Source organism: Branchiostoma belcheri, unplaced genomic scaffold (assembly GCF_001625305.1).
Source record: "Branchiostoma belcheri isolate BF01 breed outbred unplaced genomic scaffold, Haploidv18h27 scaffold451, whole genome shotgun sequence".
Taxonomy (NCBI): Eukaryota; Metazoa; Chordata; class Leptocardii; order Amphioxiformes; family Branchiostomatidae; genus Branchiostoma; species Branchiostoma belcheri.
Window position 1 is genome coordinate 30,992 of NW_017804078.1, and position 23,080 is coordinate 54,071.

General features: G+C 39.3%; 2 protein-coding genes across 4 annotated transcripts in view; both read right to left on the reverse strand.

Annotated features, from left to right (window-relative positions):
- Positions 1-15,622, reverse strand: part of LOC109478865 (la-related protein 4-like) — a 33,342-nt gene extending 17,720 nt beyond the window's left edge. For 2 of the 3 annotated variants that reach the window (XM_019780679.1, XM_019780677.1), the window contains exons 1-4: positions 15,394-15,622; positions 14,730-14,811; positions 2,106-2,283; positions 821-1,024 (exon numbers count right to left, since the gene is read on the reverse strand). In XM_019780679.1, coding sequence (XP_019636238.1) covers positions 821-1,024; positions 2,106-2,283; positions 14,730-14,786 — 439 coding nt within the window. In that variant the 5' untranslated portion in view covers positions 14,787-14,811; positions 15,394-15,622. The remainder of the gene's footprint in view (positions 1-820; positions 1,025-2,105; positions 2,284-14,729; positions 14,812-15,393) is intronic. The other variant, XM_019780678.1, reaches the window with a different exon arrangement.
- Positions 15,623-20,123: 4,501 nt separating this feature from the next.
- On the reverse strand, positions 20,124-21,842 carry LOC109478864 (probable glutathione S-transferase 5; the record flags this gene model as incomplete). Its single annotated transcript, XM_019780675.1, has 2 exons — positions 20,124-20,562; positions 21,744-21,842. Coding segments are annotated over 2 exons (267 nt in total), but the record flags the coding sequence as incomplete, so codon positions are not given.
- Between the last annotated feature and the right edge of the window lie 1,238 nt (positions 21,843-23,080).

Sequence of the window (23,080 nt, forward strand, 5' to 3'; positions counted from 1 at the left end):
ATGAAACCAACTGTTAGTTCATTTGCAATGTATTGTTATGATGTTGTTGTGTGAATAAAGTTTTCAAAAAAAAAGTTAACTATAGGCATGAGCACACACAAGCAGTGACATAAGGCTCTGCTCCTGAGGCATCGCCAAAAATATGCCAGGAAATTTTTGCCCTTGTAAAAAGATGTCATTCAACTCAGCTTAAAAAAAATCTACCAGCAAAACTTGCCCTGCAAACTGCAGGAAAAAAGGTTTCAGTGCGTCAAGATTTCACAATTTTCTGGGGGAACATACCCCCTGGACCTTCCTAAGGGTGTTAAGTTCAGTGTGTTAAGTGATATTACCATATTTTCTGCGTAACTCGGATAACTTGATAGTACAGTACATGAAACAAAATTGATATTACGCCACACCAATTTGATTTGTTGTTTCTCGAATTATTTAAGAAAAAATATGAAGCGACAGGGTGAAATGAAAAAAAAAAAGCTCAAGGCATCCCATGATAGCCGGACATGTTACAATATGAGCCATGAAGTGAACATATCAGGCTGTTTATGATTAAAACAATACACTTTTAATGAAACAAAGTTGCATTGTTACTAGTACATTGAAAAACTTTAACAACTAGGAAGAAAAGGCAATTCTTAAACCATTGGGGCCAAAGTATGTCTTTCATTGTGCATTTTGCAGTTGATTTAGAACCTAAGTTTTTTTTAGCAAATCAGAAAAGAATTGACAGGGCGAATCGGAGAAACAACAAATTAAATTGGTGTGGCCTTACGAGAAAAAAAAATCAGCTTGTGAGAAAATATGTAAAAGTTTTTGAACTGACCTGCAGCAGTAGGTCCTGCTGAGGAGGATGTAGGGAAGGCATATTCACTACTGGGGGGTGAGCTGACACTCCCAGGGGGGGAGCTGACTCCGCTGGGGGAGGCCGCGCCGTCCGGCAGGTCCTTTATCTTGGCTGGGTTGGGAGAGGAAGGGAACATGGCACCGGGCTGCATCTCACTGATGTCCCCATTCAAGGGGAAGATGTCTGCAACACAGGGATATGTACATGTACTATCACTGTATCAGTCATCAATAGTACTTTGTACCTAAACCCACATTTAGGTTCAGGTCTGGATTCAAGTCCAGATGTTTAGGTTCAGTACCGGACTCGTAAGTCCAGACCTAAACCCATGGCATGTACAAAATTGCATGTTGGCAACCTTGCAATGTCTGGGCAAAACTGTGACCACATGACATGGACTGATGGAGGCAGAGACTTGACGATGCCCGATGGCAATGTTTTCTTCATTTAGGAGCACAGATTTTGCAATGTATGGACGTTTTTAGGTGGTTTGGAACGAAAAGTGGTATGTGACATGGGTTTTTTTTTATAAGTCCGGAATCGGTTCTTGCCTTTTAGTGCCTTTTTTTACTTGAACCTAAACATTTTTACAAGTCCGGATTCGGTCCAGGGAACCGGTACACAGCACTTCAGTTATTGTAGTACATATAGAATGTAACACAGTTTATATCATACCCGGGCCGCGATAACGTTCGATAACGGGTTCCGGACCGGGCCGTACTTTACGGTACAGCCCGGTCCGGAACCCGTTATCGTACGCTTCCATGGCTTCCATAAAACGATTCGAACACGTTTCGCCCTAACTGCGTGTGCCCCTTTAGAAAATTCGAATATAGAATCCGGACGTTGGAACTGATGTTGCATTTGAGGGTTTAGGGGCACCAACTTTTGGCTCATCTTGCATCAAAAGGCGCGTTTTCTTGGGTGGGTATGACATAAATAAAATACAACACGGTGTATTCCGCATCGCCCTCGGTCCCGGCCCTCCCACGAGTCGGATCGCCCTCCGGCCTGCGGGCGATCTGACCCGCGGTCGGGCCGATACCTCGGGCGATACGGAATACCCCGTGTTGTATTCTATATGTATTCTGAATCGCCAGAGGTACCAGCTCGACCGTGGGACAGATCACCTTAAGTCCAAAACATCAGATGTTTTATATCAAACTTTTTTTTTATTCGCACGCTCGCATCAGTTTTGGGGTTCCCAGAGGATGTCATCCATATAATCAAATCAAGATGGCCTTATGGGAAGCAAATAACCAACCTTCTCCAGTTGGTCCATCAATAGATGTGTCCAGCTGCGGTGTGGAGGCATGTTCGCTGGAGTCCTGCCATGCCTCGTTACTGCCGATGCCTGAGTCTGGTGTGGAGGACGTGATGGGACTCTGCCAGGCCTTGGCGTTGGGATTCAGTGCCAGCGGTCCCTTCTGTGTTGGTGTTCCCTGGTACATACACAGAGGAAGGCTTAGTCTAATTAACAGTTACTCCCCCTTCACAAAAATCTACAAGCTCAAACTCTTTGACCACCTGGTAAAATCATAAAGACAATGTAGAAAACACTTGAGCAGGTTGGAGCATGCTTATTTTTTTATCTTATTTACATAGTTCAGGGCTCAAAATACTGGGTGAATGTGCACCTTGGTGCACCCAAAATTGGACCTGTGCACCCAATTTTTTTTCGTGGGTGCACCCAAATATTTTTGTAGGTTTACATAATGTTAAGATACCAAAAAATGTATAGTACTAGTAAACGGTATTCTTAACTCCTAAGTGTGAGACAAATAATAACATCTTGGTTGTAGTACTTTATTTTAAACATAGATTACCTTATTTGGTGAACCCATAAATTTTTTGTGCACCCAATTTTGTATATTGGGTGTATCAGTGACACCTATTCCCAAAAATGAATTTCAAGCCCTGTAGTTTATGAGCAGTAGATAGCACTTATAAGATCTTTTGTTCAAATACATGTAGCATGTTTAAAGACCATTCCTGTATCATGAGAATAGATCCTTTATAAAGGGGGACTAATAAACTACATTCTTACCAATACAAAATCAACCAAATGCCAAAAATCTCATGACAGATTAACAAGAAAAAGAAACATTCAATGCTCAAGATTCTTTTCTCTGCATACCTGCACCAGACAAATTTGACCTGCACCACTTAGACTTTAGAACTAGAAGTATGCATCGATTTAGCTGTCATGGTTTAAAATTGATGAGCACCCAAGCATCCACTCACACATTACAAACACTATTGTCAAGATCACACCTAGATTTCATAAAATCATCTATTTTCTAAGGGCACTATTTTTGAGTCTTAGGCCACACCAATTTAATTTGTTGGTTCTCGGATTTTTTCAGAAAAAATATGAAGCGACAGGGCGAAAAAAAATAAAAATAAAAACAGGTCTAGGCATCCTATTATAGGCTTAAATGCTACGGAATGAGCCATGAAGTCAACACAAAAGGCTGGGTTAAAATTTAAACATTGAATTTTGAACTTTTAATCAAACCACTGCATTGATAGATGGGAAAACTGTATAACAACTAGGAAGAAAAGGACTTTCCTCAACTGTTGGGGGCAAAATATGAGCATTTTTCAGTTGATTCAGGACCAGAATCAAATTTTTTTTTTTTGCAAATCAGAAAAAAACGAAGAGGCGAATCCGAGAACCAACAAATTAAATTGGTGTGGCCTTAAGATAATAAGAATGGATTTAAATTGGGTTGGTCACCAGAGCCAAAAGCAAACTAAATTGACAAACATGTGTCCAGAAACACATTGGAAAAATAATTTTCCAGATCAACCCAAGAGTTGTCTGCACAATCATATACATGTATGTTAGCTGGCTGTCATTATTATATTGATCTGACCCAAATAGTATTGTCTTCAGTACGTGACTTAGTTGCAATTACCTGGATCATTTACCTTTGATAAGAAGAAATATGTTTTTGTGGGCGTGTGTATGTCTGTGTGTCAACAGCATAACTCAAGAAGTCAATGATGAATCAATCATATTTGGCATGTGGGTAGGGTTTGGAGAGAGGAAGAAACGATTTAGATTCTGGGTCCCCTAGAGGCTTTCCTTGGTACTAAAACAACTTCCAGTTTTGATTTCTTGTGATCTGGACATGCTTGGGTCACGATTGAGCCCTTGGAACAGAAAATAAGTGACCCCCTTGCAGCTTGTTATGGAAATGCAGGTTGTTATGGAAATGAAGGCTGTTATGGAACTGATTCTGCGCCTAGTTAAGGTGAAAATTACATCATTAGGAGCCATGAAGTCAACACAAAAGCCTGGGTTAATATTTAAACAATGAACTTTTAATCAAACTACTGCATGGATAGATGGAAAAAACTGTAGGAACTAGAAAGAGAAGGACTTTCCTCAACTGTTGGGGACAAAATTATGAGTATTTTTGGGGTTGATTGAGAACCTAACCTTTTTTTTTTTCTTTTTGCAAATCAGAAAAAAATGAAGAGGTGAATCCGAGAACCAACAAATTAAATTGGTGTGGCCTTATCGTGCTTATAAAAATAAAAGTATGGTTAATTTTTGCTTCTTTGCCTGCAAGGCCCCCCTCCCCCTCCTGCTCTGGGTGCCAAATTGCACATTCAAAATATTGCAAAGTGCAAATCTTGAAAATCATGTGCATTTTGCACATTGCACATGGGTATTTCAAGCCCTGTTGTAGGATATCAATTATGCAAAATGCTACCTCTTTTGCATACTTCATTAAAAATGTCACAATGCCATTTTGCTGCAGTACCAAGGTTAGGCACCAGGAGGCCCACATTTGACCTTGACCTACTTACATACCAAAATATATCATAACAATCTGAAAAGGACTTCTTAAAATATGCTGACCTCAAGTATGCAGAAACACAGACACACACACGTCGACACACACTCATGTGCGCAAACACACACGCAAACACACACACAAACACACCAACCAAAACCACCCAATAAAATTAAAAGGCCATTTTTCATTGTTTGATAACACTATGTCACTAGATCTAGATATTGAAGTCAATGAGAGCAAAAATGGTAAATTCAAAGACATCCTGATAATTTCAGAGGTATCTAATTCACTCGTAACACTGGACCAATAACCAACAACATAGAATTAATTCATACATAAAACAACCTAAAATGTCATCACTATAGATTCCTTTTTTGTATGTTCAAACAGAAAAAAAAAAACAGACAATAAGCCAAGACAATTTTCACAATCACACAGGCATAAAATCCAACCCATTAAAACCCTCCATAATGCATGGGTACAGACCCCTACAGAATATAGATTGGTAGGCATTTCAGGAACTATAATAGCTTCTCTACCAATATTTGTGTTATCAAGATATATGTAGCCAGAAATTTTCCATCAAGTATATAATATATAAAACACACCTTTGATGTTAAAAAGCAGGTACTTTTTGGGAGAACAGTAGGCCTGAGAGAGCCACCACCCCCTGGACACTGAAGCTATGCCCAACCAGCAAAAGGGAATCCCAATCCTGGCCTCACTATTAATAGTGTGGACAAACAGACACCTCCATATATGGAAATTCATTTCCTCATGCAAAGAAATAGGCCAGTCCAACCAAGACGTGGTTGACTCGGGTCCAAGGACCAACCATCTGCTTCATGCTACACTCCTGAGGTAAAAACTGGGTCACTGGAACATATGCTAGGAATTCAAAATACAAACAACCTTGGTAATCAGCACACTGTGGAACAGGATTATCATTTTCACACCTTCTTTAGCTCATACCAATTTTATTTCTAACGTTCTCAGATTTCTTCAGGAAAAATGGTAGAACAAAAGAACCAACATCACCTGGCACTACTATAATGTGCCACATCTTTAGTCAAATTGTTTTAGTTAATTTTTCTTACATAATGTATGCAAGAGATCTGAACGGCATTGATTTAAGTGTACATATAAGATGAATGCCAGCAGTGTACCTTTATACTAACATTTTCCAGGGCTCGAAATTCATTTTTTGGAATAGGTGCACTGGTGCACCCAACCGAGAAAATTAGGTGCAGAAAAATTTTCTGGGTGCACGATATAAAACAGAAACTAATTACAGATCTTACTGCTCCTATTCTAAGCTTGAATCAGAAATGGAAGCTAACTTCAAAATCTTAAACAAGTACTGTACTACATCAAATATTTTATTATTTTTCTGACACTTAAATAACAAGAATATACTGTAATCTATTATACATTTAATATGTATAAAAACCTACAAAAATATTTGGGTGACAGGGAAAAAATTGGGTGCACAGCTCCAAATTTTGGTGCACTAACTTGACTATATTAAAGGTGCACATGCACCCAGTATTTCGAGCCCTGTTTTCCCTATATTTTTTGGTTAACAGAAAAAAGTGTCATTATTATATATTAAGGTATTCCAACTAATTAAGTGGCTGACCTCACTTAAGTGTTATGGATTCAATTTTGATATGAACTTGGCATACAACAGTCATTACAGTGTATAGTAGGCATTTTCCTGCAGTACCATTGTACCCTGCTAGGGTTCTAACGATTTATGAGACTTTTTTTTAAATAAGGAGTTTGATTACCAATAATGTTGAAATCATTATAATACTGGGCCAGTGGCAGGGCTCAAAATACTGGATGCACCCAATTTTTTTTTGGGGGGGGGGTAGGTGTACGGGCACCTCAAAGTTACTGTAGATACATTAAATGAATANTTTTTTCTGTCCAATAAACTTTTTTGTTTAGCTTCATTTAAACTACAATTTGCATTAAATGAAATTATCCATATTTGTTTTAAAGCGTATAATTAATATATTCGAATGTATTTTTATGTATGTATATATATTAAAGCTGTTGTATTTCAAACAGGAATTGTGTTGATTGACAGTTTGGATAGGCTATATGATAATAATTTTAATGCACTGCCTTTTCCTCGTTGTATATGGTGTCATAACTGCATGGGCAGCTGCCATAACCACCTCATAAACCACCTCGTTCGCTTCGCTCACACGGTGGTTTATTCGGTGGTTATGGCAGCTGCTCATGCAGTTATGACACCATATACAACTCGGGGCAGTGCATTAACCCTTTATTAAGGTATTCCAACTAATTAAGTGGCTGACCTCACTTAAGTGTTATGGATTCAATTTTGATATGAACTTGGCATACAACAGTCATTACAGTGTATAGTAGGCATTTTCCTGCAGTACCATTGTACCCTGCTAGGGTTCTAACGATTTATGAGACTTTTTTTTAAATAAGGAGTTTGATTACCAATAATGTTGAAATCATTATAATACTGGACCAGTGGCAGGGCTCAAAATACTGGATGCACCCAATTTTTGGGGGGGAGTGTACAGGCACCTCAATGTTTTCATAAGTTACTGTAGATACATTAAATGAATAGTAGTACAGTATATGGCATATTCTTGACATCTAAGATTCAGAAAAATAATTAAGTCTTTGTGATAATATTTGTTGCAGATTTTGAAGTTAGAATTTGAAATCAGAATTTTTTTGAAAACTCCATAACTTTGATTGATATAAATTAATACACATTTCATTTATTTTACTTTTAGGCCACACCAATTTAATTTCTTGGTTAACGGATTTTTCTAGAAAAATAATGGAGCCGGTGGGCAAAAAAAAAAAATAAAAGCAGGCCTAGGCATCCAATTATGGCACAAAATGGTACAATAGGAGCCATGAAGTCAACACACCAGGCTGGTTCAAAATTTAAACAATGAATTTTGAACTTTTAATGGTAGCACAACATTGAAAGATGGAATAACTGTAACAACTAGGAAGAAAAGGATTGTTTTCAACTGTTCAGGGCAAAATATGAGCATTTTGCAGTTGATTCTGAATTTTTATTTTTATTTGCAAATCAGAAAAAAATGAAGCGGCGAATCCGTTAACCAAGAAATTAAATTGGTGTGGCCTTGTACACACTAAATAATAAGTGCACCCAAACAATTTTCTGTTCACCAGTGCACCTACATGTTTTTCCAAAAATGAATTCCAAGCCAAGTGGTGCATTAATACATATAGAATACTACACGTGCACAGTGTATGTATTCGGTATCACCCAATGTACCGGCCCGACCGCATTTCAAGTATTCACATGGGCCGGAACACCTGTATCAAATATCATTGCGACCCAGGTATGACAAATATAAATTCAGGCCCCCTAACAGCTTCATGTTAGAACTTGATGCATATGATTTTGTGCGGGAGACTAATTATTAGGATATACTCTCATGTCCTGATTAAACGTACCGGTACGTTTATTTTTTTCGGCCCGAACGTCCACCCGGTACGTTCTTATTAGGGACGGTACGTTTATAAATTTTTGGAAAATCGGTTTTGGAAAAAAATTGTCACTATCGATATAATTTTATTTTAAGCCTTAAAATAAAAGAAATTTACCTTAGTTTCCGTCTCTCTCGTTTTGCAACAATATTTTCCCATGTCTTTGTTACCGATAGTTATCTAGAAATCACGAAGAACAAGTTTACAGGCCGTGTTTGGTTCGGATCGAGTCACCAGTAGTCACACTGTGACGCACGTAAATATTCACTCGAAATGAGAAATTACCGCCCAACAAAACGGACCATTACGTTCCCAGTGCTGTATTTCTCTTTTGTTCTTGTTGTCAACTTGTTTTCTTTGCTTGAATCGCGTAAAATACCAAGGAAAATACAAGGAAACCGGCAATCGCCGAGCCGCGCCGATATGCCGGCGCCATCTTGGATTTTTTTTTAAAGCTGCAATTTGGCCCAAACCGCTAGAGGGGGCGAATTAAAATGTTTAATATATTCGGTCTGAAGTTAACGTTATAGTATCATGAGTATGGAGCTCTAGGAGTAGAGGTGAAGTTTGATAATGCATAGAACGGATAAAAAAAGTGAGAATAAAATTAAATGAAATAAAATAAAATAGAATAAAAAATAAAATAAAAATAAATAAAAAATAAATAAAAAGAAAAAAAAGAAAATAAAATGAAAATTATTGTAGTGGTTACTTATAATTATATTGTATTTAGCAATGATCATTTAGCAAAAAAAAATTTGGTACTGATACTCCGGTATTCAGAATCAGGTACAGGTACAGGTCCGGACCTGGACCTGATCCTCTGGACCTGGACCTGAAAGAGCCGAACAGGTACTCACCCCTATTGCTAGTGGTGTAATATGGCTGTAATGTTGACACTGTTTGTTGAGGTATAGTATTACATATACAGCCTCATGTTTCTTTTATTACATTGAAATGATGTTGTATTTCCCAACAACAAGTACTAGTACAGTATATTTATATTCCTAATCAAAAGTAACAGTGAAAGATTTGGTATTGAAATAAAGAGCACATTTTAGTACCGTTCACCCGTCAATTTGGTCATTTTCCGGGGGGTACGTTTATTCCGGAGGGTATGTTTATTAGACTTTGAAGATTTCTCCGGGGGGTATGTTTATTCCGGGGGGTATGTTTATTCGGGATATGAGAGTATGTGATACGTCTACATCTACAAAATAGTTTCAACCATGACGTGTGGATTAGTATTACTAGTACTAGTAGTGTGATAATTCTATTGTTTACAAATCTTTGATAAGGAAGCCAAGCCAACAGCAACAACAATTCAATTTTTTTTTTTTGTTTAGTGGATTTTTTTTCAAATAAAACAATCATTAAAAGAAGAAAATCTGAGAACTTAAGTTAGACATAAAATTGATGTGACCAAACCATTACAAATTTCAAAGTAACATCATATCAGGTCTCCCACGCATTTCAGTGACTAAAGACAAACAAGAAGTGATAGTTTGTTCAGTTCAACAGTAATACACATCTCAAAAAACGGACAGGCCAGGGCATGGAACATGACATTCAGGGCAAGCAGAAGTTGTACAGATGCAAATTATGCAAACTTATGACTAATAAACAGGTCGATGTACCAACTACCAAGTACCTAATACCACCTCGAAGAAAAGAAATAGTCATGCCTTCAAGTACCGGAGCTTTTAACCAAGGACTGGGGTATTCAAAACTCATTTTTTCCTAGACAAATTATCATAGAGTGAAACTCGCCATGTGTGTTATGCTAAGTAAGGAACTGTTAGTGTTACTATATACCAGCTGTACAGATACAAAAGTGACTAGTTTGCATACAAATATACAAAAATAGCCATTCTTTAGTTAAGTAAATAAAATTTTGTATGCGTCACTGTCAGCTAGGGAACATCATGCATACAATTTGTAAATGTGGAAGTTAAGTTTATATTATAAAGGCACAAACAAAAAAAGCCTGCATGCCCAGTAATAATATTGTTAATAAACTGTTGAAATGGAATTCTGCGAATAGATAGGATATTCAAACATAAAAAGTATTTAGGTAGAGAAGACCTTCAATTATAGATATGCTAGATACTGTCTTATAAGCATAATCAATGAGACAAGAAATTTCATAATTCATTAAGGTATAACTATAAGGTCTCAAAAATGGTTGAACTTGAAGTCATTGTTTGGCCTGTGTTCTGGGTCTGACCATCATAATAAGGAACCTACATACGTTCAATTGTTCAACATTTAAGGATGTATTATATTACCTACTCTGATGTCCCGATTAAACGTACCGGTACGTTTATTTTTTTCGGCCCGAACGTCCACCCGGTACATTCTTATTAGGGACGGTACGTTTATTAATTTTTGGGTAAAAAAATTGTCCATACGTACCGCACCATCAGCAAGTGGCCGGCGGCCGCAAAATTCGGCAACACGTCACAGATAAATATTTGGTCCATGATAGCGGCATTTCCCATGAATATAATGTATATTATTTATTTTTCGCCTGCTGTCCATTTTTAAGTCCCAAAACGTCTGAAAAAGCAAAAAATTTGCCCACAAAACCGAAGGGGAAGGCGAGTAGCTAATCGACGTATTTAGCACACGGCGGCCGCAAGTCCTTGTCAAAATCGGCAACGCGGCAGAAAAATGCCTGGTCCATTTTAGCGATATTTACCATGAAAAAAACGTATGTGGTTTATTTTCCCTCTGGTGTTAGTTTTTAGGTCCCGAAACCCCTAAAAAAGTAGAAATTTGCCCACAAGACGGACGGCCGACGTGGGGAGGGCGCCTAGCGCCTGAGCAGCATGACCCGTAAAAAGTCAAAGGTCATAGGGCACCCATATTGCGCAATCACCGTAAAAGCGCCGATTTAGCTAATTTTAGGGCGTTTAAAATTGATACAATAACATTATCGAATTTTAAAAAAACAATGAGATGGAAACCAATCGAAATTTTATGCTGAATAATATTTTTTTCTCAAAAGTTTTTTCTTCAGAAGTTTTTCTTCTTCAGAATCCAGACTTTGACCAGACTAGACAATGTACCATACCAAATAATTATTATGTTGAAATGGATTTTGTTGTAGATATACTCATTAAACCCCTATATTTGTACTTAATTGGGCTTGATTTTCTATCTCTTAAGTTAGTCAGATTTTCAACTCAAGTTGCAGGAGAAGGCTTAGCAAAGTGCATTTCAGAAGTGTAAAATGCAATAGCTTCTCCTACGGATTTTGTATTTCCCCAAAACAAGTACAATATATATATACTCATTAATTAAAGTGATATATACTCACTAATTAAATGTAACAGTGAAAGATTTGCCCATATATTGGTATTGAAATAAAGAGCACATTTTAGTATCATGGACACACAGTTCACCTGTCAATTTGGTCATTTTCCGGGGGGTACGTTTATTCCGGAGGGTATGTTTATTAGACTTTGACGATTTGTCCGGGGGGTATGTTTATTCCGGGGGGTATGTTTATTAGGGACATGAGAGTACATGTACCCAACACAGGTTCAGGCAGCACTTTGGCAGAACGTACTGCGCTTGCACAAAAAAATTGGAATTTTTCTATGGTTTTCCTTTACTAATTAGTTACTATGTTTGTTGTCATTACAATTACACCTGTTCCTGATGTTCTACTAGTTTCATGGTCATTTCTATGTGTGAACTTACCATTATTGTTAAGCAAATCATTTGTCTTTTGCCCCCCCCCCCAGTCACTACCGTGATGATTATGTTCCATGAATATGTCAATTTTCCTGACACCATGAATTTTTCAAGTGAAATGCAATATCTTTTCCAACACAACATATGAAAACTATAGACAGGATGTCATTTTTTATTACACAAATACTACCTTCAACAAGATGTTCTGCTGAAATGCTATGCACAATATATTAGGCCTAGGAAAAAAATGTTGTGTTTCCTGTTTCAGTCCTGAAAAAATAGGGTCGGTAGGTAGGGATTATCTTTTTTTTTTCTTGCTTTTTTTAGACTTTGGCAATCTCTGGTGATCCAACTTATACAATACAGTCTAACAAAGTGCATTGTAAAACTTAAGTTATATGAGGACACTTCCATTTTCAATGTCAATGCTGCAAATCGATTGTACAATGTTTCATCTTTCAGGTGTAAGAAAAGGTCGATCAGCTCGAAAAATTTATGTCCCTTGCAGGGGTCCACACAAAAAAAGGCTAGGGTCAGCAGTTTTTTCTAGGGTCAGTCGGGAAACAGGAAACAATATTTTTTTCCTAGGCCTTAGGGGTTTGCACAGGTACAGTACGTTCTGCCAATGTGCTGGCTTGTTTTACTATTAAACCTTGAACAAGAACATCAGATGATGCTAACATGGAAAGGCTGGTGTGCACATACATGTACAGTATCAGTTAACATGAAGCCACCACAAACATTTCAACATTTCCAATACATGATGGAACGTACTGGAAATGTGTGTCTGTCATTACAGTGCTGGAAATGTGAAATATGAGAAAAATAATTCATATACTGTAATTCCTGATTTTTTTCACGGTACTGTTATATTCACTGTTTTCACTGTCACTTCTGTACCATGAACTTATCATTACAGTTAAATAATTCCTGGACTTTTTTTCCTGAACCTGTCAGCACCGTGAATATATACTTCTGTGAACATGTCCACTTTTCTCAGACCGTGAACTTTTGCTACCATGAACAATAAGTGAATAAAATATCTGGGAGTATGAGCCATAGCAGTATAGTTGCGTGAATCCGGTGTGGGGGATGGGGGGCAAGGACATGTTTCTCCGGGAAAATTCTAAAATCTCGACCCTCTGAAATGCTATTTCGTGCATTCTTATGTACAAATTTTGCTGGTAGACTAAGCTTAGTTTCATTACAACACGTCCTTCCATATCTTACCATGTCGATCTTTATCTATGAAAGATGACGGATTGGGCAAAATTTTTGTCTGTCATGGCAGGAAAATTCCATCAATGATGGAAAGAAGCATGCTGGCTAGAACACTGGAAAAGGAAGTTCAATATTTCTACAGATGAAATCCAAAAGCAACAGTGATATCAAGAGTCACCACAACATCTATCATCATTGGCAGTCCTGTCTCGAAAGACTATCAAGACCTTACAAACAATGGAATGGAGACCATGTGGAATGTACATGTCTCTACAACCTTCCCAGCTGTTTCAATGCCCAGCTTGGTACATGCCTCTAAAATAGAAACCCTTGACAAGGGACAGCACATGGTCCAGCCTTATCAGGCCTCCTCCTGTACCCACACCTACTTATTTGTCCACCCAGTTCAACGTGCAAATTTGTACAACGTCAAAATTACGTCATCAAAAAAGCTGCCAGCTCACAACCTCTGATATATGGTTTCAAGACCCTGGTTTATAAATAAGTACTCCCACATATGCAAATTGAATATTGCACACTCAAAACAAAATTTGACAAAAAACTTTGAAGCTTTCCTGTACCTCTGAAGTCCAGCTACACATAATTTTGTGGCACAATCAACTGTTGACATGAACTGGTGATGATTTACTACTAAACAGTATTCTATTTGGTTTACAGTATCACGATCAATATAAACCTCCCTTAGACAAGATGTGCCAAGTGGAATTTAACTGAGGAACATGGAAACAAGTTTTCATGTGTTCGTGGTTGAAACGTTCTGTAGTACAGTAGTAACACAATGAATATGCATACTCGTGTCATCGTAATTTTGAGGTGGAGTGGCCAAAACTGCAAAAATAATACCTCCATATAAAATTTCAAAATTTAGGGTAACAACATCCTATATATTGCTCCGTTGCAAGGCAAGAAGACACTATATGTATACAAATTTATAAAAAAAATAACCATAAATTTCTCACTATCTGTAATATATACATAGTAAGCAGAATGTTTGACATCACACAGCTATATATTGCTGCTGAAAAAATGCCATGAAGAAAAAGAAAAAAACTTTCTCAATGTACGACAAGTAGTATGTTCAAAGTCAATTTCTTGAAAGTATGCGAAAAAATCATTGCAAATAAAAATTTAGCAAGAGAAAATGCCACCTCATTCAATCCCACAGAATAGCTGTGGGTTTGTTTACATCCAACTAGCATTAACTCTTTATTGGTACCACCAACAAATACTGTGGTTGTTTTGGCAATGTTGTGGTAAAAGCAGGAAACCTGAAACAATTCCAGAATAACCTAAACGTGCCTGTAATTGCAATAATAGTACGACTTCGTTCTCCAAATTATTTTCTGTTTAGCCGCCACTGCCCTACATAATTTGAACATGTCACCAAGTCACCTTACTAAAGAGGGAGGGAGGGGGGCGCGCCCCCCCATGGTATGCAAAGGTCACTCTTGGTTTCGTTCGGTTTCTTGATATATTTCCACACTCACCTACCTCACATTTCCACGATTTTCCATCCAACACATGGTGCATGAATACAAGAAGATACCAGTCCCTTCCTGCTAGCTTGACGACTAAAAAAGCGGTATTTCTGAGGAAAAAACTGACGACCTTACCGTGTGGAGTTGCGGCTCGCCTGCAGACGGTCCTTCGGACACCCCGTCTGAAGTCATCAGATGAACCCCGCGTATCCACTAACTGTTCCACGGCACCATCACAAACAAATAAACAAAATACAACAGTAAATAAACAAAATACTGACAACAGAAGAGGGATTGAAATTCTCCTAGCAACCGAGGGTGGTGATAAAATTATAACACATCATTCACATGCACGGAGGGATTCAAACATAGCCGCAGCTAAAATGCCGTCAAAATTAAAATTAGAACAGATGTAGATATTCAACAACACGCCTTATGAGTTATAAGCCACCAAGTTGGTCATTGAGTGAGGAATTCTTGGTTGTCTGTGCTTAAATAGGAAATAAAAGGTAGCAAAAAATTGCAGTGACTGCGGTCAGAAACCTCAAGAGGGCGTTGCAAGTAGCACAGTATGGAGAACAGAAAATATTGCCGGTTTCTTCAATATGCCAGGCTTTTTTCACGCTATAAACGACTTGACAGTATCTCCATGCGTACCTACTTGCTATTCTGACAGAAACAGGAATATTATTGGAGACAATATGGTCATATTGAAGGAATTCTGCCTGAATTTTTGTCCCCCGAATGGCGAGCACGTGATGGTGGACATATTGAACATGGCGGACGTGAACATACTCACCAACCTTCGCCAGTTAGAGCCGCTTTTCCTCGCCTCCTTGGTGTTATCCCTCTAGATATGACACGCAGCCTTGATCTGAACACCAACTATTCTGTACAAACTGTTCAACCAGATGTAGACACACAATACACAGGAAAACTGGAGCTCCAATACGCACAGAATTTGTCTGAACCAAAATCCTAATGTTATAAGCGCGGATGGATATTCCTCCCAACCCCGTGATTCAGTTCACCAGGGGCAGCAGAGTCAAAATATTCATTCGCCAGTAAATGAGGTCCATAAGCTCATGTTAATTCAAGCAATTTCACGGTTACCTCTCGTTTCGCAACATTATTTTAGTATAAAAATCTCCCCGTGCTTAGTCTAGCGTTACCAGCACGTTTCTTCAGTCAAGCCACACGAGAACGGTTTTGTTTTTGTTTATATTTACACATGTTGACTAGTAAAGGAGTGGCGTTGCCGCACTGCGGCAGTGTACCTCGTGACTCAAGTGGCGGGAAATTTTTAAAGCCCAGGTTCCGCTCCCCAAACCGGTTCGGTACTACTGCTGTGTCATGTGTTCCGCTGGGGATAGGAGTAATGGTCTGGAATGGGCGTCATTTTTGAGACATTGAAAACAAGAAAGTTATTGAAAAAACTTTGGCGCCGAACGATAATCGGGTCATGCATAATTTTTTTTTAATATTCAGCTTTTAAGTATACCAACCGTTAGATTAACAACCACACCGCTACACTAGGCCACTGGATAATTCTGGTTTCCGTGATTATGTAGAGCTTTAAATAGGGGGCTTGTGTCTATCTCAACATCTTATAACATGAAGTCCGATTGCTGATATATGAACTAAATTTATCCTAATTTAGCCTACCGTACTATAGCTGTGCTTACAATACAAGTAGTACAAGGTATTACTATCACAGGTTTACATAGGAGCCAGCTTACAGGTATGGGAATACGGTAGGTCTAGTATACAATACTAGAAACGTAACATTTGCGAATTGCAAATCGGCATAATGTTTACCTTTGCATAATCTGTTCAGTTAATTCTTACTCAAACATATTCATATATACCGTGACAGAAGTAAATCCCTCCAGTTATGATATAACCAACACTAGTTACCATGGTGATAGACTGTCTGACCCAGTTCATTGACCTTTTGTGTTCAGTGGAGAGCGAAAACAATATGTTTTCCTTCGGTAAACATAACAATGATGTTACCGCTTAGTAGACAATAGGACCTAAGCCAGCGTCCGACCCAAAGGCGATTTCGTTCCGGCAGGTAGCCTGGGTGTCAGGCTGTTGTCAGGACAATAGACAGGCTAGCTCCTCGGCTCCAGGATCTAGCCTGGGGGAGCGGTCGTCTTTTGTGAGGGCCTGCAAGGGGAGGTAGTGATTACGAATTACGCAAAATTTTCGCCGCTGATTACGAATTACGTTAAAGTCTCCGAGCTGATTACGACTTTACGATTTGCGGCAAATGTCCAGCATTACGAATTACGTTGATTTTTGCGGAGGCTGCCTACGAATTACGAAGTCTAAAATGGCCTGATTGCGCCTTACGAAAAAGGGCTTGCATGCCCTCTTTTGTGCATCGGAGGCTAACTCGGGTCCGGTGAGCTAATTTCCTTGAGTTGGAGAACGGTTTCGTACATGTCGGGAAGCGTAATTGGTCGTGTTGTCATCGTTCAGCGTTCTTGAATAATTCTTCGCATGGCGTAGTCGAACGCCAGATCGTTTTACTTCTTGTGTGAGAGGGACTCTGCATGCTTTTCCTGTGAGGCACAGTTAGTACTTGGCTGGGGAACGATCCCGTCGGCATGACGGAGCGCCAGGCGTCATTGCCTGTGACCTACATTTTCTTACCGTGCGTGACTTGACCTCTCCTTTAACCGCAACTTGAAGTCAATATCGACGATAGTCGGAATATATATATTTGTGCATTTATTGAAGTTTAACTCCTCTCGTCAATAGTCATATCTAAACATGCTAATCGAATCGATGTCGTTCCAAGCTCCCCGTGCCGGTGTTCCATCATATTCCTGGGTCGTCGTCGGATTTGTCGGAAGAAAACTTCAAATTAAGTATGCACCCCGACCCCCACTTTAAAAAGTGCGCACTTAATTCGGGAATTTACGGTAGTTACCTTCGCCAAGAAGGTTATGTTTACAGGGGCGTTCGTGTATCATGTATGTGTCTGTGTGTCTCTGTGAACACGATAACTTGAGAAGGTTTAAATGGCTTGTCTTGATGATATTTGGTAGGTGGGTTAGTAGCCTGGTTACCAAACCTATTATAGCTCCCGAGTCATACATCCTCTCCTCTCCGCAAAGAGGAGAGGATGTAGGACTCGGGAGCTATAATAGGTTTGGTAACCAGGCTAGTAGGTGGGTAGGTCTTGATAAGACCTACAAATGATTAAATTTTGGGCCCCCTAGCGGCTTGTTATGGTACTGCAGCTGAACTTCCGGTTTTTATATCTCATGATCTAAACATGCTAGNTGGAGGAGGCTGATTTCTTGAAGATAAAGGATCAGTGCCGCAGTAAGGTAAAAAAAAAAAAACTGAAGACGGCATACAAGTAAGAAGGCCAAGGACAACAATCAGAAGAGCGGGAGGAACGGTTATTCAAACTGCAGTCATGGCCGATTAATTGGATATTCACCGGACAGGATTTTTCAAAACCGGTTATCAAAAGTCTGGTATGAACGCTAAGGGTTTTAGCCGGGTTTTTGAAAAACCGGTTGAAACCGCTAAATGTAAGTCTGGTATGAACAGGGTCTAAGTCTGGTATGAACAGGGTCTTACTCGCGTCAGATCGGTTCGGCGGTTCGTTCGAAAATTCTGGTGACCTTGGGTTGGAGAACAGTTTCATAATAGCGTTGACGGGAAGCGTAATTGGTCGTGTTGTCATCGTTCAGCGTTCTTGAATAATTCTTCGTATGGCGTAGTCGAACGCCAGATTGCCTTACTTCTTGTGTGAGAGGGTCTGCATGCTTTTCCCGTGAGGCACAGTTAGCACCTGGCTGGGGAACGATCCCGTCGGCATGACGGAGCGCCAGGCGTCATTGCTAGTGACCTACATTTTCTTACCGTGCGTGACTTGACCTCTCCTTTAACCGCAACTTGAAGTCAATATCGACGATAGTCGGAATATATATATTTGTGCATTTATTGAAGTTTAACTCCTCTCGTCAATAGTCATATCTAAACATGCTAATCGAATCGATGTCGTTCCAAGCTCCCCGTGCCGGTGTTCCATCATATTCCTGGGTCGTCGTCGGATTTGTCGGAAGAAAACTTCAAATTAAGTATGCACCCCGACCCCACTTTAAAAAGTGCGCACTTAATTCGGGAATTTACGGTAGTTACCTTCGCCAAGAAGGTTATGTTTACAGGGGCGTTCGTGTATCATGTATGTGTCTGTGTGTCTCTGTGAACACGATAACTTGAGAAGGTTTAAATGGATTGTCTTGATGATATTTGGTAGGTGGGTAGCCTGGTTACCAAACCTATTATAGCTCCCGAGTCATACACCCTCTCCTCTCCGCAAAGAGGAGAGGATGTAGGACTCGGGAGCTATAATAGGTTTGGTAACCAGGCTAGTAGGTGGGTAGGTCTTGATAAGACCTACAAATGATTAAATTTTGGGCCCCCTAGCGGCTTGTTATGGTACTGCAGCTGAACTTCCGGTTTTTATATCTCATGATCTAAACATGCTAGGGTGACGAAATTTAGATGTTATGTAGCTCTTGTGATGGGTAAGAAGTGGCGTGAATTTGGGTCCCCTAGCTAGATAGCGGCTTGCTCTGGAACTGCAGGGGCATTTGATTGAAAATATTCAAAAGAAGATAACTCAAGAACCGGTTGACGGATTGTCATGATTTTTGAATGTACATATAGGTAGCCCTGTCTTACGTGATGCTTGACATAATTATTTGACAATTACGCAAATATGGATGTAATTTGCATAATTTATGAGGAAATTCTATAAATCAGCTGCATTCCATGATAGGACTATTGAAGCTTGTGACATTGGTAATTGAGAATGAGAGAAACACAGGCAGAAATAGATTATGTAAATGAAGACTTTACATAACTAATAAGAAAATGTTATAATTCTATAACGGAAACTGCCTGGAACTTCGTACGTGTGGTATATTTGAAACTTAAGTGAAAGTGAACATCATTAAACATTATGTATTTAAATCAGGACCTCATTTGCATAAGCTATGGGGAAATGCTAGAATGGCATTTTTTTGTTAATATAAGAGTGTCCTTTGGTGGAGATAATGATTAACTGATATAGTTCATAAAGATAAGGACGCTATTTGCACAATCAGGGGGAATAATCCATAACTTTTAAAGATTAACATCATTTAGCGATGGTATAAGATCGTGGAACTCTAGTTATTTTGATATAGTGGTAACTTTTAATTTCGTAATTTTCGTTTACTTGTTTTTTTATCCTTAATCCATTGTTCAGCGTTATTGACGCAATTTGTATTGCGAAGTCTGACGATTTAATGTTACAGTGAAACGTCCAGCTGTAAAGGTAAACAAATTACTTCTTACATGACGTTTTAATTAGACACACAGGCAAGCCCAAAACAACACCCTAATCCCTTACACCTGAAGTCTGTCCAAGTTTGAGGTGACATTTCTCATAAACTGCCACGAAATATCATTAAACATTAACATGGCTGAGGAGTGTAAGAAAAAATGGGGTGAAAATTTCTTTTGCTATATAGATGGTACTGTATGTGCAGAACAACAATTGTTGTGCTCCGCAGGACAAGGGTTTTAATCAATCAAAGTCATGCGCATGCTCCTCTCCTGCACGTAAACAGGACATTCTGTCGACGTGGCAGAGAACTTAAAGGCCTGGCACTTAAGCTGGCGTGACGATCTGCAACTGTATTTGTCTTGAATATACCTACATGTATAGGAGAAGGTACGGTTGGATACCTATTTCTTTTTAAGCCTCAAATAGAGATAGGACATTTTAAAATGTGGTCTGAGGCCTCTCTTCCAGCCATTTTGCGATGCCCGGATTGGTCATGACGTTGGTGACGACCTTGGTCAGGTTGGGCTTGTCCTTGAGATGGTCGCCTGGACACACACCACCCGCAGCCTCCAGTACGTAGTAGAACTCAATATCAGGCCAGGTCAGCTGTGGAGTCATAAAACATAACCTAGCCATCATGAAAGGTCATCTGTGTTGGTAGTTACATGTTTTTAAAGTTAAAACTTTCGGTCCAACACAAAAAGTTCTCTGTATAAAGCTTTCGACCTGTCACTCTGGTCTTCCTCAGTAGACTGACCCAGTGAGGCTTGTCACGTGGCTTCTTTGAAGTGTGACGTCAACAAAGGTATCTGGTAGACGATGTCGGCCCCCGTCGCGGTAGAGTGAAGTTGACGTCACACTTAAAAAAACCACGTGACAAGCCTCACTGGGTCAGTCTACTGAGGAAGACCAGAGTGACTGGTCGAAAGCTCTAGGTGAGAGAACTCTTTGTGTTGGACCAATATAGTTTTAACTTTAAACACATAACCAAGCTGTAAGCCTAAACTGTACATGTGTTTTAACTGGGGGAGAGGCCTAGGTTAGCTTCCACCAGACTGCTTTGCGGGCTGAATAAATAGTAGAAATCAGGCAAACTAGACCCTCTATGGCCAGCCAACTCCCCTGACCAGCTACATTCTTTTAGGTTGACTTCGAATTCTAGTATCTATTCAGCCTGCAAAAGAGCCTGGTGGAGACTAGGGAAAGGTTAAGTTTCATGGTACAAGAACATGGACTAAACTTCTTTCAGAATCCAGCAAAGCGGGATATAATCAAGTCCTTAGGCGATGTTTTATACAACTAAGATGCAATTCTCTTAGTCTCCACCAGACTTCTTTTGCGGGGTGAATAAATCGTAGAAATTGGCCTTAAAGGGTATTATTTGGCCAGAGAAGATAGCCGGCAAGAGAAGCTCCATTGCCCCGCAATTATCACATAATTAGTATCTGTTGATGTTCCATCTGCCATAGGTTACATACATTACATGTATGAAAGTACTATAATGTAAATCACTGTAATTATAGCATTATAAAATCTATGCAAATTAAGTCCTCATTTGCATAATTTGCATTGAATTATGTACATCTCTCTCTCAGGTACCTACCTACCAAAAATTATGAAAATACGTTGTTCCTTGGCGGGGAAATGGAGCTTCTCTTGCCGGCTACCTTCTCTGGCCAATTAATACCCTTTTTAGGCCGATTTCTACGATTCACCCCGCAAAAGAAGTCTGGTGGAGACTACATTTCTCTATCATCTATCAACTATTATCAGACCGTCAGACGTACCGAGTCTCCGATGAAGTAGCCACTGGGGTTTGCCAACTTTTCCACATTCTTCAGAAATGTCGGCAGAGTGTTCTCAGCGAATTCCTTCTTCAGTTCTCCCTGTAAAGTAGAATAAAGTAAGAACTTTTTCACCACGTGATATCGGTGATTCGAAAGAAGTACCAGAAAGTCTATACCGCCTCCCGTCCTTGTTAAAATTGATTTTTCTACTTCTACCGTATCTTTGTTCTACTGTCCAGATATTATAATGTGATTTCTATCGTACTGTCACTCACTTGGTGTCATATCATCTAGTATCCCTTCTATTTTTGCATTTTAATTATTTATATAATTTCTACTGTATCATTAAGTTTTCGTTTTATACATATGATTGTTTATTTTATTTGAGCACGATGTCTTAATTTTCGTTTGTCAACATAGCATTTTTCTTATTTTGTATTTCATAACATTTTGATAAGTATTATTGTTTGTCATTGTACCCATAATACATTGTTTCGTCTGAGGATCCGTGGAACTACTTTGCGTTGCCATGAAAGTTCACCTGTGTTGGTAGTAATCATAGTAAAACGTTAAACTTTATTCCAACACACAATTTACAGGGATCAAATTTCAAAAAGAATGGTTTTATTGTCCAAACAGTACCCGTGCAGTCGCAGCCTTTATACGGCTGAAATGATGCAGGGTATCACATAATAATGAATGCAAATCACAACAATTACAACAATCAAATAATACACATGATACACATATTTGTTCCACAATTATTTCTTGTGGAACTGTCCCAAGGGTCTGTGCGGCTGCCATTCGGCGCCACAAGGTGACCTCAATACGACTTTCCCCAACCAAAGTTAGGTACCCATTCACACCTGGGTGGAGTGAGGAAATTCGTGTAAAGTGCCTTTCCCAAGGGCACTACGTCGGGGCGCATGTTCAGACATGTACCGGGTACGACTCGGAATCGAACCCGGGTCTCCCCGCTTCATAGTCAATTGCTCTAACCACTACACCACCCGACGCCACTAGTCAAATTTTCAGCGACTCGCTGAGCCAGTGTCGCCTTCATCAGGCATTAAGGGGGCCATATATATCAGAGCACTTCAGCCTTCACTTAAGGTCTCGGACCGGAGTTTTTTTCACGATTTTGGATCCGGCGGACACCCTCAGACCGAAGGGCTATAACTCCGCCAAAAAAAGTACGCCGGGAAATCTCATTACATCAGTCAACGGAGGTTTCAGGCCGGCTTCCGATACAATTTTGGTTATTGTCCGTCGACTCTATAATTTGGGTAGAAACTGTAGTTAAACGTAAATTTTGGATACGAAAAATGTAGTTTTTT